The sequence below is a fragment of the Cucurbita moschata genome, unplaced genomic scaffold (assembly GCF_002738365.1).
Source record: "Cucurbita moschata cultivar Rifu unplaced genomic scaffold, Cmos_1.0 Cmo_Scf00021, whole genome shotgun sequence".
Classification (NCBI taxonomy): Eukaryota; Viridiplantae; Streptophyta; class Magnoliopsida; order Cucurbitales; family Cucurbitaceae; genus Cucurbita; species Cucurbita moschata.
The window spans coordinates 2,655,986-2,671,753 of record NW_019268537.1 but is presented as its reverse complement, the minus strand read 5'-3'; the positions used below and the strand labels follow the sequence as shown (position 1 = coordinate 2,671,753).

The following is a 15,768-nucleotide window of genomic DNA, read 5'->3' as shown; positions in this document are numbered from 1 at the left end:
GATTGTACAATTCACCCATTTGGGGTGCCAACATCCTTGTTGACACATCACCCGGTCTGATACCATTTGTAATAGCTCAAACGCTAGCAAAAATTGCTCTTTTTAGGGTTTTTCTTATGGTTTTAATTGTGATATCCCACGTTAGTTAGAGAGAAGAACAAAACACCCTTTATAAGAATGTGGAAACCTTCCCCTAACGCGTTTTAAAGCTTGAGGGGAAGTCCGAAAGAAAAAGCCGAAAAATGACAATATCTACTCATGGTGGGCTTGGGCTGTTACAAAAACACTACGTTATCGAAAGGTTTCCACACCCTTGTAGAAATGTTCCGTTTTCAAACCAATTTTGGGCATCTTAAATAGAGATATTCTCGAGTCAAGGGTAGATAAGACTTCTTTATCTTACTTTTTGAANAAATTGAGACGTGTTTCTCCACAAAAAAAAAAAAAAAAAAAAAAAAAAAAAAAAAAAAAAAAAAAAAAAAAAAAAAAAAAAAAAAAAAAAAAAAAAAAAAAAAAAAAAAAATCCGAACCCAAATTATATATATATTAATTTAAAATAATTTTGAAGGGATAATTTGAAAATAGAGAGTTAGAAAAGGGTGTTCATATTATTCATGGTTGTCCATGAAAGGGAAAGTAATGCTTAAGACAAAGAAGAAACAGAGAGATGATAATATCATTTCTTATTTGAATCATTAAATTGATATCAATTATCAACAAATTCCGCCATATTCTGTAACCCTAACCCTAACTTTAAATCATTTTCCTTTATACACTCATAAATCAAACACCTCACATTTTGTACCCATTAACCCTTCAATTAATTCGTGTCAATTATATATTGGGCCGAATTCAGTACGGAGGCCCATCACAAACCAACGGTCTTTTCAAGCCCAACATCGAACTATAATTGGGCCATTCAAAGCTGGAGCCCATTATCTAAATTGACGACCCAAATCATCCCACCCCATCCAAGCGCAGCGTAGCGGCGTACATTAGAGAATTAAAATGCTAATTTTATATCATTAACCAATAAATTTTATACTAAATTAGTAAAAACTTTGTAATTTCTCTTAAAAAAAAAAGTTTGAATATTAGTTGTAATTTATTTAAAAAACACAGTATCTTACTATCACTTTAAAAATATATATATATTTTTTGTTACTGGTGTCTATTGACTCTTCGTAGATTCTCTTCAAATTTCTTAAGGTTACTTTTGAAAGTTCATAAATATGTTTTGAAACAAGCAAAGTATTAACCTTTCATAAAAAAATTACTGACAAAAGTTAATTTTTTATTTTTGAAAAGTATAATAATTTATTAAAAATTTTAAAAATTTAAGACAACTTTGAGATGAGGTGGAAAGTTGATAAGTATTTAATTTACCTTAAATTTTACTGAAAATAAAATTAGTAAAGAGAAAGGCATAAATGACATTTCAATTTCGTATTAAAAAAAAAAAAAAAAAAAAGGAGAGAATTAGGGTAATTAAAATACCTAAGATACCCCGGTAAAACTAAAATTCAAATTTATCCCCAAACTACAGCCGTTGGATTGAAATGTGAAAGGCAGAGCCCAGCGTTTGTTGCCATAACTGGAGTTAACCCTAATTTTCCCCCAAAAAGAAATTGATTTTAAACCGGGTAGGGCACACCCAGCCCAACCCGTAATCCATATCCTCCAGAAATGTAATAGTACCCTAATTTGAGGTGGGTAGAACTTGGAAGAAGGTGAGAATGAACGGTCTGTAGCCGGTAAACCCATGGAGTGTTACCGGTTAAAAAAAAAAAAAAAAAGAACTTATAGTGGCCATAACCCAACTTTCCTGTTCTGTTCAGGGAGTGTTTTTGTATATATCATCACATTCCTTCGTACAACTCTCTTGATTTTGGTTTCAATTTCGTTCTCTGAGGAAGCATTCTCAATCTCAGCTTCCCTGTGTTGGGTTTCCGGAGAGGCGAAGAAAAGGAAAGAAAAACCTAAAATAGAAGAAGAAGAAGAAGAAGAAGAAGAAGAAGAAGAGGAACATTGAAGAAGTTGAATTTTGGGTTTGATTTGCGGATTCTTTCTGTGAGGATTGAGGCTCCTTCCGTTCCTTCTATATACTTTCCTCATTCTTCATCTTCATTTTATCCCTTTCCCTTCTGTATATCATCTCATGCTTCCCACTTTCTGCTAATTCCGCTACTCCACAATCTTCACCTCACACCCTTTAATGTGTAATCTCTTTTCCTAATCTAATGTTCATACTTTCTGTTTTCTTTCCGATTCGTCTTGCGCTTGCTTTTTTGATAAGTAACACACTCTTTTTTCTTTTTTGTGTTTTGTGTTTTTCTCAGGATTCTGGATATTGGGTGGTGATCTGAACACAGGTTTGGATGGGAATTTTCGCTCTTGTTTTTCTCTTTTCGAAGTTATACTGTTTTTTTAGTATTTAGATCTGCCTTTTGCTTGTTTCTCTTGTTGAATGAGCAACTTCTTGTGTAGGAATTTTGATTCTAATCTGAGTTCGAAGCATGGGTTTCTATTGAAGGCGGAGGAATTCTTTTCGGAGATGAAGAGGTCTAGAGACGACGTTTATATGGGCTCACAACTCAAGCGTCCTTCGATTTCCACTCGTCCAGAAGCGTAAACCTCATCGACCTTCTGTATTTTCCTGTATTATTATTATTATTTTCGATTAATTCTAGTTAAATATGACACTTTCTCGTTCTTAATTACTGATGTTTCTTTTACGAACATGGAGATCAAACTGATGGATTACCTTTCCGTCCGTAAATTTTGTGATGGTTTGAATTTTTCATGAATTCCGGATGAAATTTAGTTTCTTATGAAAAGAAAATTTCACGATTTCCTTTATTTTCAAAATTCTATTGAGTATCTAGGGTTTTCGAGAAGTTCCAGAAAACTTCTTTCTTTGTTCAGCTCGCGAAGAAAAACATCTTTCGTCTGTTCCTGTTTTCTGCTTTGTAGTTAATTCTTAAGTTCGATGCTTTTGAGGAATTCAAATGGGAGTGCCCTAAGTAGAATCCAACTACACTCAAATTTTTGCATGTTGTACTGATAATCTGTGCCATAGAGTTTTTGATTTTGAGTCACTTCAGTCATAGAAGCACTTATTTGTGTAATCTGTGTTGGAAAATGAAGATCTACACAACCCCAAATGTCTGGAGGAGGAAGTGCCCAGAAATTAACCACTAATGACGCCCTAGTATATCTCAAGAGAGTGAAGGACATATTTCAAGACAAGAGACAACAGTATGAAGACTTCCTTGAAGTTATGAAAGATTTCAAGGCCCAAAGGTATTTCATAGTCTACGCTTCATTTAACCCATTCCCCCCTCTGGTTTTTGACTTCTTTCCAAGTAGCACAGTTTACACCTTGGGGGAAGGGCATTTGTGAGAGGGAGCTATTTGTTGATTTAATTTTTTTTTTTTTTTACTTGATTGTAGAATTGATACTGCGGGAGTCATTGCAAGAGTAAAGGATTTGTTTAAAGGCCATCGAGACCTCATTTTGGGCTTCAATACATTCTTGCCCAAAGGATATGAGATCACTCTTCCACTGGATGATGATCAACCTACACAAAAGAAACCTGTCGAGTTTGAAGAAGCTATCAATTTTGTGAACAAGATAAAGGTTGAAATTTTTTCACAATTATGAAATATGTTTGCTTTTATGAATTACACTGATTAGTTGTTTTTCTGGATACATGCAGACACGATTTCAAGGCGATGATCATGTTTATAAATCATTTTTAGACATTTTAAATATGTACAGAAAGGAAAACAAGTCAATCACTGAGGTCTACCAGGAGGTTTGTGTGCTGCTTTTACCGTTGTTTATGTCATTGTTGTCTGTTTTGTGCATTTGGTTCTGTCACAGTACATTTTTCTCGGTTACTTTTTTTGTAAATCAAAATTGCAGATTGGTTGTTAATGGTTTTTGTTGGTGACTTTTCACAGGTTGCTGCACTTTTCCAAGAGCACCCAGATTTGCTTGTTGAGTTTACTCATTTTCTTCCAGATTCTTCAGCCACAGGATCTGTTCACTATAGCTCTGGAAGAAGTTTAATGCTCCGTGATAGGCATTCTGCCATGCCCACTATGCGGCAAATGCAAGTTGACCGGGTTCGATACCTCTCCCTCTTTATAATATTAAATACATGCCCTTTAAATTAAATTCCGGACAACTGTTGTAGTAACCTTAAGTTGGCATATTATAACTCCAGAAAGATCGAACTATTGTGTCCCATGCTGAACGTGACCTTAGTGTTGACCGTCCGGAACCAGACCATGATAGAGCTCTAATGAAACTGGACAAAGATCAACGTAGGCGTGGTGAGAAGGAAAAGGAAAGAAGAGATGATAGAGATAGGAGAGAACATGATCGGGATAGGGTTGACAGAGACTATGAGCATGATGGAAGACGGGACTTTAGCACGCATCGGTTTCCCCACAAGAGGAAAACAGCCCGTAGGATTGACGACTCTACTGCCGATCAATTGCATCCAGGTGGAGAAGGTGATGAAAATTTTGGCGTACTTCCCATCTCTTCTTATGATGATAAAAATTCTGCAAAGAGTGAGTATGTTGATTGCTTTAATTATAACTTCACTAGTTGTTGAGTTTCATTCTCAACAAAATCTCAGGCTCTTAATTTGGTTACATACATTCAATATGTTCAAGACATGCTTTTTTAATAATTTGATGACCATACAATTTTCCTCTGTCCCCCTTCCATTCCATTACCTTTCATTCCACCGACTTTCTTATTTGCTTGTTAATTTATTCTGGATTGGCAGGTATATACAGCCAGGAGTTTGCTTTCTGTGAAAGAGTCAAAGAGAAGTTGAGAAATGCTGAAGATTACCAGGAATTTTTGAAATGTCTCCATATCTATAGCAAGGAGATAATTACCCGAGCAGAACTTCAATCTTTGGTATGGATACTTTATTTTACACCTGTCTCCCATATAATGTCTTAATAGTTTTTTGCAGACACCGATAACGATGAAAAAAATATAAAATTGCTGGGTAAATAATAAAAAAAAATTCTTGGCTAGAGTACACTATGTAGAAGCAACAGATTAAGTGTGAGACCGTATGCCCTTCCAATCTTTGGATAGCTCCTAAAAGAACTCAATATTCTCTCTCTCCTCTATTATAATTGAGATTTTATTGCACTCATTCGGATGACCTTTGGCTGCTTCCTGAAACTGCAACTGTCCAAAAAGTCTTAAATGCTTTACATCTTCCTTGACATTGTTATGCTAGACCCATGCTATCCCAAAGTCGTGAGGAATGTAAACTTATGAAGAACCAAACTTGCAGTGGAATAAGATGTGCCAAGTTTGATTAAGGAAAAATTAAGGAATATTCTCTGGATCACTTATCTTTATGAGTTAATAATGAAGAAAAAAATTACATTCTTTGGAGTTTTGGGGTTTTGTAATGCCTTGGTAAACTTAGCTATAATTAGACCTAATTCAACAATTGTAGGTAGAGATATTTTAGGGTGATTGGGTGAAGTGACCTATGTCCTGAAGGATAGAACATCTAGTTGATCTGGTTTTGATAGCTGTTTGTAGTTCCTATTAGTATCTATTAGTTTGTTATGAAAGGCAGGCAATCCATTCATTCATAACCTTTGGTCTTTCATAGCAATCAGAAAAATCTTTAGAGGGATGATTTGACAATCCCTGATTGTATCTTCAAGTGGTCGGTCATGAACTAAAGTATATCTTCATAGTGAGTTATCTTGGCATTTTCTACCTTGATGAACCCTTGAAGGTCTTATTTTGTTGCTTGAAATTCAAGTTCCGGGAGTTCTATTTTCATGGTCATTACTGTAAGGTTGATCATTTTTAAGATTTCATAACTGTAGAAGGAAAATAGTTCTTAAAAATATGGTTGAGAGGGGCACGATATCTAGAAAGAGAGAGTTTCACAGAGAGTGTAGCTTCTCAGCCCAAGATGGGTTGTAAACTAGCAAACGCATGTAAAAAGATTCCTAAACCATACTTTGTCCCAATAACATTTTTACTTGGCAAAAACTTTAAACTCATTACATTTTCTTTCTTTCACTTGTCAGATGGGTGATTTACTTGGAAGATATTCTGATCTTATGGATGGTTTCAATGAATTTTTGGCACGATGCGAGAGGAATGGTAACTGTTTAGAGTTTGTTCTTGTTTTGGTGGTTTTTGTACTGTTTAACATTAACTCTGATCAAGGATTGTTTTGCAGATGGATTTCTTGCTGGTGTCATGAGTAGAAGTATGTATGCCTTTTCTTTTCTCCTTTCCATAATTTAATATTATATGAAAGCTGGATCTGTCGTTGCTCTTAATGATCGTGATTGTAAATTTGTAGAGGCTTCAACAAACTTTCGAACTGCTTTTACTAGTCGAGTATCTTTAGGAGACGTGTACTTAGTATTTCTTATTTATTAATTTTGTTAAAATTCACTACAGAGTCATTATGGAATGAAGGAAGTTTGCCTAGAACAGTGCAAGTGGAGGATAGGGACAGAGATAGAGACCGTGAACGTGAGAAAGAGGATATTTCTAAAGATAGAGATCGTGAAAATCGAGAAAGAGATAGACTTGAAAAGAATGCTGCATTTGGAAGTAAAGATATAGTAGGTCATCGGATGTCTGTGTTTTCTAGCAAAGACAAGTATTTGGCGAAGCCAATAAATGAACTCGATCTATCAAACTGCGAACGTTGCACTCCCAGTTACCGCCTTCTGCCAAAAAATGTATTCACTTTCATAAGGAATCAATGAGCATTTCATAGGATATTGTTGACTTTATTTTTCCTGATGTTGGGTGTTCTTGTTCTTTCAGTATCCTATACCTTCGGCCAGCCAAAGAACAGATCTTGGTGATCAAGTGTTGAATGATCACTGGGTATCTGTCACTTCAGGAAGCGAGGATTACTCTTTTAAACATATGCGCAAAAACCAGTATGAAGAAAGCCTTTTCCGATGCGAAGATGACAGGTCAGATATCACCATTGATACAAAAAAATTGTTTATTTTTCCTTTGTTGTTTGATTTCTAAGGTGTTACTCAAGTCTAGTCAGTACTTTTGAGCCTCATAGTACTTAATGTTTTTGACCTTTCTATCAAGTGTCCTCTTCTCTCTACATAATTTATCCATTTAGAGCTGGAAAAGTCACTGTGGTTTACTATTACACTGATTAATTACTCTGTTTACTTTGGAATGATTTATATCATTGTGCTTTGTACTGATGCCGGCAGGTTTGAACTTGACATGTTGCTGGAGTCTGTAAATGTGACTACTAAGCGTGTTGAAGAACTACTTGAAAGGATCAACAACAATGTGATCAAAGCAGACTGTCCAATCACAATTGAGGATCACCTCACTGGTCAGTGGTCACTGTCTGCTTAGTTTTTATTTAACTATACATTTCAAGGTTCTTAATCTCATTTTTTCTTTTTTCATTTTCCTTACTGGGCTTACATTCCTGTCCTTCCTGTAGCTCTAAATCTGAGGTGCATCGAACGATTATATGGTGACCATGGGCTTGATGTTATGGATGTGTTGAGGAAGAATGCGTCTCTTGCTCTGCCAGTTATTTTGACCCGATTGAAGCAGAAACAGGAAGAATGGGCACGGTGTCGTTATGACTTCAATAAAGTTTGGGCTGAAATATATGCTAAGAACTATCATAAGTCACTTGATCATCGTAGCTTCTACTTCAAGCAGCAAGACACAAAAAGCTTGAGCACTAAAGGTGACTTATAACATCGTTATTGCATCTTTTTTTTTTCTTTTTTTTTCTTTTTTTGTTTTATGCTGCTCATTAATCTCTTGAATACTGCACCTTAGTTTTTGTGATCGTAAGAATGTAAAAATATAATGTGCAATTTATATTGGCTTTTATATTTTATTTCAATGGTACAACATTGTTGATTGGTTAGGATGTGTCTTATCATTTCACTTGCCTTTTGCTTTCTCTGTCCTCTAATGAATTGGCCACCATATGGTACTTTTATATGTGAGATGTATCTTTTTTTGTATTTGTAAAACCTTGATGTGCCTCATTTTACTTGGTACTTAAATGATTTATCTGTCTCCCTATCACTTGGGGAACTAAAGTCAAGCCACGTAGATAGCATTTAGTAACTCACTATTTGATTTTTATCTGATCATAGTAGCACTTTGAAGTTGTCAATTTTTTGTGGTGCTTTCTCATTGGTAATTTGTTTTCTTATTTTTTATTTTTATTTTTACAGCCTTGTTGGCGGAGATCAAAGAGATCAGTGAGAAGAAGCGAAAGGAAGATGACGTGTTGCTTGCTATTGCTGCTGGAAATAGACGACCCATAATTCCGAATTTGGAATTTGAGTATCCTGATCCAGAGCTTCATGAAGATCTATATCAACTAATCAAATATTCCTGTGGAGAAGTTTGCTCGACGGAACAATTAGATAAGGTTATGAAGGTATGGACAACCTTCCTTGAGCCCATGCTTGGTGTTCCTTCTCGACCTCATGGTGCTGAGGACACCGAAGATGTTATTAAGGCAAAGATCCATCCTACCAAGAGTGCTACTATTAATGTAGTAGAGAGTGATGGCAGTCCTGGTGGGGGTGCCACTATGATGCACCCGAAGCCATTGAATTCGTCTAGAAATGGAGATGAAAGTATTCCACCTGAACAATCAAGTTCTTGCAGGACTTGGCCCTTGAATGGGGACAATGGGGTCAAAGAAGATAGTTTCCATGATGCAGATCGTATTGTACGGAAGGGTGATCCTTTCTGCAGTAGTTCCCAACACAATAAAATTCAGGATAATGCACCCGTGACTGATGAATTGTCAGGAGTAAGTAAACAAGACAATTCTACCGAATGCTTTGTCAATTCAAATGTATCCCTTGCAACTGCAGCAGAGCAAAGCAATGGAAAAACTAACATAGAAAACACATCAGGTTGCTAAACTTGTTATCACAATTGTATTTCCACCTTCTCCTTTCTACTGTTTGATTTTTTTCTTTCCTACATTATTTTAAATTCTGACTGACACTTTTGTTTGTTTGTTCAAGGATTGAGCACTACTCCTTCGCGGCTTGGAAATAGTGCCGTTGAGAGTGGAATTGAGTTACCTTCCTTAGAGGTATTGCAGTTCCTTCATTGTTGAAATTAATATAGCATCTAAACAACTTATGGTGCTCGATAAAGTTCATTTGATATGACAACTTAAGGGTGAGGGATGGAGAGAACTCCTCCCCAAGCAAAAGAACAAACTCACAAATATGCCTTCCAGTTTATAATAATCAAGGGAAGGCAATAAGTACAACATATATCTTTGTGACTTGAACTCCACCAAGAAGCCAAGTGTTGTATACTAAAAACAAAAGAATTATCCAAACTTCTTCAACCTTCAAAGGTTCTAAGATTTTGCTCCTTCCACGTTGACTTTAAAGTGGCTTTAACTGGACACCCCAAAGAATCTTGGCTTTTCCACTGAAATGGTCCTTCTTCAAGGCCATTGAGCAGCTAGTCATCAGCCTTTTTGGGCTGGCAAATGGAAAGACCGAACTCTTCTAAAATAGAGGACCAACCCTTGCATACAAAAGGGCAATGAAGCAACAAGTGATCAATGGTTGCTTCCCCTTTAAAGCAGAGACAACAACATGAAGAAGAGAGAAATGAAGAAGGAAACCACCTCCGCAGCTTATCAGCTGTATTTAGGCTTCTATACATCTGGTCTACAAAAAATATATACCTTTAGGGGTAGGAGCCTTCCAAACTTTTTGTTAAGTATTGTGTGTTTTCTATTGATCTTAATTTTTACTATCTGCATTGGTATGCAGATTGTAAAATTGTGATCAACCTGATTTTAACTGAACAGTGAAGTGGAGGTGGCTTGTAGTCTGATTTTTGGCACCTTTTGCACCTTGCCACCTTTTACATCTTGCCATTTTTGCAATGGAAACTGATATCGATTTTCAAGAGAACAAGTATTCAATAAAAGTAAATCTTCCACCAATTTGTAGTTCGGGCACTGCTCATTGCATGAGTCTAGAGTAGATTACTTGTAGTTTATGCATGATGAGTTTAAATTGAATAATGGCGACATTGTCTTCTAATGGATCTGAAACTCTTGCAGATTGGGGGCCCTACAAGACAAATTCTAACTGTGAATGGCACAGTCGCAGATGGCATAAAAGGCCACAGATATGCTGATGAGTCTGTTAGACACTTAAAAATTGAAAGGGAAGAGGGTGAATTATCTCCAAACGGAGATTTTGAAGAAGATAATTTTGCCAATTATGACGGAGAATTGAAAGCTCTGCCAGAAAAGGAAGCTGTTGCTGGCAGGCAATATCCAAGCACCCGAGGTGAAGAAGAATTATGCTACAGAGAGGCTGGTGGGGAAAATGATGCTGATGCTGATGATGAAGGGGAGGAAAGTGCTCAAAGGTCATCAGAGGAGAGTGAAAATGCCTCTGAAAATGGTGATGTTTCTGCAAGTGATTCTGGTGATGGGGAGGATTGTTCTCGCGAAGATCATGAGGATGGAGAACATGATGATAATAAGGCTGAGAGTGAAGGTGAGGCAGAAGGGATGGCCGATGCCCATGACGTGGAAGGAGATGGAACATCTATACCCTTCTCTGAACGCTTTCTATTGACTGTAAAGCCTCTTGCCAAGCATGTTCCTCCCATGTTGCATGAAGAAGGAAGGGAGTCTCATGTATTTTATGGAAACGACTCTTTTTATGTGCTATTTAGGCTCCACCAGGTAAGGTTCATTAAACTTATAAAGATAGTTCCATGAACGAATCTTTTCCCCTATTTTCATGATTTTTTTTAATGAAATTAATATTTTATTTATTTCACATTCTCAGACACTGTATGAGAGAATACAATCTGCAAAGATCAACTCTTCATCCTCAGAGAGGAAATGGAGGGCCTCAAGTGATACAACTCCCACGGATCTATATGCCAGGTCTTGTACTTTCCATGCCCTTGGCCTTCTTCCCAGTAGCTATATAATGGTCAATGCAATATTAATTAAGATACCTTTTTTTATGGGCTAGGTTCATGAATGCACTTTATAGTCTACTGGACGGTTCCTCTGATAACACAAAGTTTGAGGATGATTGCCGAGCCACTATCGGAACCCAGTCATATGTTCTATTCACATTAGACAAACTAATTTATAAACTTGTCAAGCAGGTGGCATACTTATAGCTTTCTTCTCTCTAGCTTATGTTATATTTTTTCGATTTACCTTTACGCTTTCTTGTTCGACATACTGATCAATCCATGCATGCAATATATCAGCTTCAAGCAGTTGCCTCAGATGAAATGGATAACAAACTTCTCCAACTATATGCGTATGAAAAATCAAGAAAAACGGGAGGATTTATTGATGCAGTTTATCATGAAAATGCTCGCGTACTTCTTCATGATGAGAATATCTATCGCATAGAACGAGTATGCTTTTTAGTGAATTTGCCTTATTATTTGCATTATTATGAATAGCCAAACTTGAACTTGGTATTAAATTGTTTAAACTGATTGTTAAATCTATTATGCAGTCATCCACACCAACTCATCTTTCTATTCAGCTTATGGACTATGGCTACGATAAGCCTGAAGTAACTGCCGTTACGATGGACCCCATTTTTTCCTCTTATCTGCATAATGATTTCTTCTCAGTTCTCCCTGAGAAAAAGGTGAAGTCAGGGATCTTCTTGAAGAGGTATTAATTAAGATTGTTGAAGCATAGCAATTCAATTTTGCCTAGTTAGTTCGCCTTGTCATCAAATCCCATGGTTCTTACAGAAACAAACGTAAATATGCCTGTGGCGATGAGAATTCTGCCGCATGCCATGCTTTGGAAGAGCTTAAAATTGTAAATGGTCTGGAGTGTAAAATTGCTTGCAATTCATCGAAGGTAATGGTTGTTTTGAAGTTTCCTTATCCATGGACCATACATTTGCATTTTGGCTTGATCAGTTTGGTTTCATTGTGTTATAGGTTTCATACGTTTTAGATACAGAGGACTTTTTATTTCGTAGAAATAGCAAAAGGAAACGTCTGCATGGAAATAGCTCATGCGACGACCAGTCGAAGTCTTCCAGTGGGGATTCAAGTAGTAGGAGGGTGCAGAAGTTCCACAAGCTACTTGAGAACTCATGATACACCAAACCAAACCAAACCATGAAGTTGAGTTTGAAGTAAATATGGTAAGCAAGCCAAAGCCGTTAGCAATTCCCAGTGTTGTAACTATTGTATAATGAGATAAGTTATGTTTATTATGTGTTTTTGTGTTTGTACAGTAGTAACTTTTAACGGAGGCACTGGAAAGAAGCTGAAAATGCAAAGTTTGGGGAGCATAGTGAAGCGGGTATTTTGCATTTACCTTTTACTGTATTCTTATTTATATATCTCAGCCTCACCATGAAAATAAGGCATTGGGAGGAGATATATATAGCTGCTGCTCTGCTCTGCTCGATCTTTACTGCATTTACTGAGTTGGTGGCTGACTGAGCCACGTTTACGTTTGTGTAAATATAGGGTAAATTTTTATGATGTAAAGATATTCTCTACTTGGCTATCATACGATCTCTCTCTCACTCTATTTTTCCTAGGAAACATCTCCAAAGTTTCAGCTATTCTTTTTTGTTCTTTCATTTATTGTAGCCATTGTAGTAGTGTTCCTTTCCAATTAAGAAAAAGGGTTGTAATTCAAATAGAGCTCTGCTGCATTCACAATTAGGCCACAACTCCAGGCTGAGTGGAGAATGGTTGAGCGGGGCGGTGGGTTCACCAGCCCATCTCCATGACTTTAAACAACCCCCCATTCACTTATGACCCCTCAACTGTTGGAGCGCATAATGACCAATATCCCCCGACTTCATCTTTCAACATGCCTTCCCCCATTGCCCCATTCACTTTTGGTATCCTATGCAACTTTCCCTTACCTTTTCGCTTTATATGTCCATATCTCTCTTATTCTACATCTTACCATTAACATTGACTCCATGCGTGAATTATTATCTAAATCACATATTTAATTTGTTGATACCTTTTTTAATTGTAATAATACATTGGGTTATAAGTCATAAGCGGGACACGTGGGTGCAAGTTCCTTGATGGGTGCGCCAGTTGTTTATGTGTTTAATTAAGTGTAATTATTAATTTTTATTTTTTATTTTTTTTATTTGTAGTTACATGTTATGTGTTCCATTTTCTTCATTTTCAATCCTTCTCATTTATTAATTATTGCGTCATCCACGTTCCTTCTTGGATACTTCTTTTTCAAAATTCGTTCACAAAATAAAATTAGAGATTTTTTTAATTTTATTTTGGAAATAATTGGGGTTTGAATTGGTCTATTTTATTCTGGAGACCTCTCTAGCCGATGCTGATTAAATGTGAGGCCCACCCAAAGGAACTGTCCACGTTGCAGTGCCTTCAAAATAAACTGACAGCTGTCACCCACTCTGAATTCTCCACCATTTTAAAAAAATATAATATAAGGGAAACAATGAGAAGAAATGGACTTTCATTTATTTATTTATTTTATTTTAAATTTAATGATTTTGGGTTTAATACATAATTTTGGCATTCCATCTTGTTGAAGTGTCATTATTATAATTACTCTCAAAGTATTGTAATATAATACCATACTTAATCATACTAGTATAATTACTTCCAAATTGAAGTGTCATTATTATAATTACTCTCAAAGTATTGTAATATAATACCATACTTAATCATACTAGTATAATTACTTCCAAATTGAAGTGTCATTATTATAATTACTCTCAAAGTATTGTAATATAATACCATACTTAATCATACTAGTATAATTACTTCCAAATTGAAGTGTCATTATTATAATTACTCTCAAAGTATTGTAATATAATACCATACTTAATCATACTAGTATAATTACTTCCAAATTGAAGTGTCATTATTATAATTACTCTCAAAGTATTGTAATATAATACCATACTTAATCATACTAGTATAATTACTTCCAAATTGAAGTGTCATTATTATAATTACTCTCAAAGTATTGTAATATAATACCATACTTAATCATACTAGTATAATTACTTCCAAATTGAAGTGTCATTATTATAATTACTCTCAAAGTATTGTAATATAATACCATACTTAATCATACTAGTATAATTACTTCCAAATTGAAGTGTCATTATTATAATTACTCTCAAAGTATTGTAATATAATACCATACTTAATCATACTAGTATAATTACTTCCAAATTGAAGTGTCATTATTATAATTACTCTCAAAGTATTGTAATATAATACCATACTTAATCATACTAGTATAATTACTTCCAAATTGAAGTGTCATTATTATAATTACTCTCAAAGTATTGTAATATAATACCATACTTAATCATACTAGTATAATTACTTCCAAATTGAAGTGTCATTATTATAATTACTCTCAAAGTATTGTAATATAATACCATACTTAATCATACTAGTATAATTACTTCCAAATTGAAGTGTCATTATTATAATTACTCTCAAAGTATTGTAATATAATACCATACTTAATCATACTAGTATAATTACTTCCAAATTGAAGTGTCATTATTATAATTACTCTCAAAGTATTGTAATATAATACCATACTTAATCATACTAGTATAATTACTTCCAAATTGAAGTGTCATTATTATAATTACTCTCAAAGTATTGTAATATAATACCATACTTAATCATACTAGTATAATTACTTCCAAATTGAAGTGTCATTATTATAATTACTCTCAAAGTATTGTAATATAATACCATACTTAATCATACTAGTATAATTACTTCCAAATTGAAGTGTCATTATTATAATTACTCTCAAAGTATTGTAATATAATACCATACTTAATCATACTAGTATAATTACTTCCAAATTGAAGTGTCATTATTATAATTACTCTCAAAGTATTGTAATATAATACCATACTTAATCATACTTAATAACTGTCCTAATTAACAGCATTATTATTATTATTACTATTTTATCTTCCTGCCTTCAAACTGACCCCTCTTCCCTGATTTATTTCCCCTTCAAATACTCGCTCCACAGTCCACATGCCTCCATCATTTTTAATTTTATTCTGAAAACAATAATAGAATTATCCCTACAAACATTTTACATTAAAAATTTAATCAACATAAATAAATAAATAAATAAAATATTTTTTAATATATAACTTATAAAGTAAATTATTAATTTTAAACCCCCAATCTTCATTTAAGATATTCATAACTCTACTCATTATTTACTATATATATATACATATATACAAAAAAAAATACCTAAATAAAGAATATATAACAAGTGTTCTAACTAACATTAAATTTTTTTAAAATTTAGGGAATAATCAAATTTAGATTTAAAGAACTGCCAACAAAATCTGCCCACCGACCAAAACAACAAATAAATAAAGATTTCCCAAATTACCTTTAAATCAAATTAGGAACATTAAAAATTGTAATTGTAAAAAAAAGGCACATGGGATTTTATACAAATTTCGAACTAAATTTGTCACTTATTATTATTTTTTAAACAAGTTGGGATTATATTATAAGATATAAGAAAGTAAAATAATAATAATTTATTATTATTATTATTTTAAAAAAAAACAAAAAAACAAAGTATTCCTTACTTGCTGAGGCAGACTGCGACTCAGACGGCCAACAAATTCCAAGTATATAATGCTCTTTCCCATTTCTTTCTC

General features: G+C 34.5%; 1 protein-coding gene across 5 annotated transcripts; it reads left to right on the top strand.

Moving 5' to 3' along the window:
• The first annotated feature begins 1,834 nt into the window (after nt 1-1,834).
• Nucleotides 1,835-12,740, top strand: LOC111458323 (paired amphipathic helix protein Sin3-like 4). Of its 5 annotated transcripts, none has more exons than XM_023100897.1 (25): nt 1,835-2,217; nt 2,340-2,372; nt 2,488-2,628; nt 3,148-3,303; nt 3,454-3,640; nt 3,720-3,818; nt 3,967-4,131; nt 4,233-4,584; nt 4,806-4,942; nt 6,094-6,169; nt 6,249-6,278; nt 6,476-6,762; nt 6,851-7,005; nt 7,267-7,394; nt 7,509-7,763; nt 8,266-8,961; nt 9,076-9,146; nt 10,143-10,778; nt 10,885-10,985; nt 11,077-11,215; nt 11,324-11,476; nt 11,581-11,744; nt 11,828-11,939; nt 12,023-12,231; nt 12,325-12,740. In XM_023100897.1, exons 3-24 carry the CDS (start codon nt 2,555-2,557, stop codon nt 12,182-12,184), a joined length of 4,335 nt encoding a protein of 1,444 aa, XP_022956665.1. In that variant the 5' UTR covers nt 1,835-2,217; nt 2,340-2,372; nt 2,488-2,554; the 3' UTR covers nt 12,185-12,231; nt 12,325-12,740. The 5 variants fall into 5 exon arrangements, with proteins under 5 accessions (XP_022956665.1, XP_022956666.1, XP_022956664.1 ...); XM_023100898.1 differs by having other exon boundaries at nt 1,835-2,219; nt 2,534-2,628; XM_023100896.1 differs by lacking the exons at nt 1,835-2,217; nt 2,340-2,372 and having other exon boundaries at nt 2,379-2,628; nt 4,233-4,524.
• Nucleotides 12,741-15,768: the final 3,028 nt, after the last annotated feature.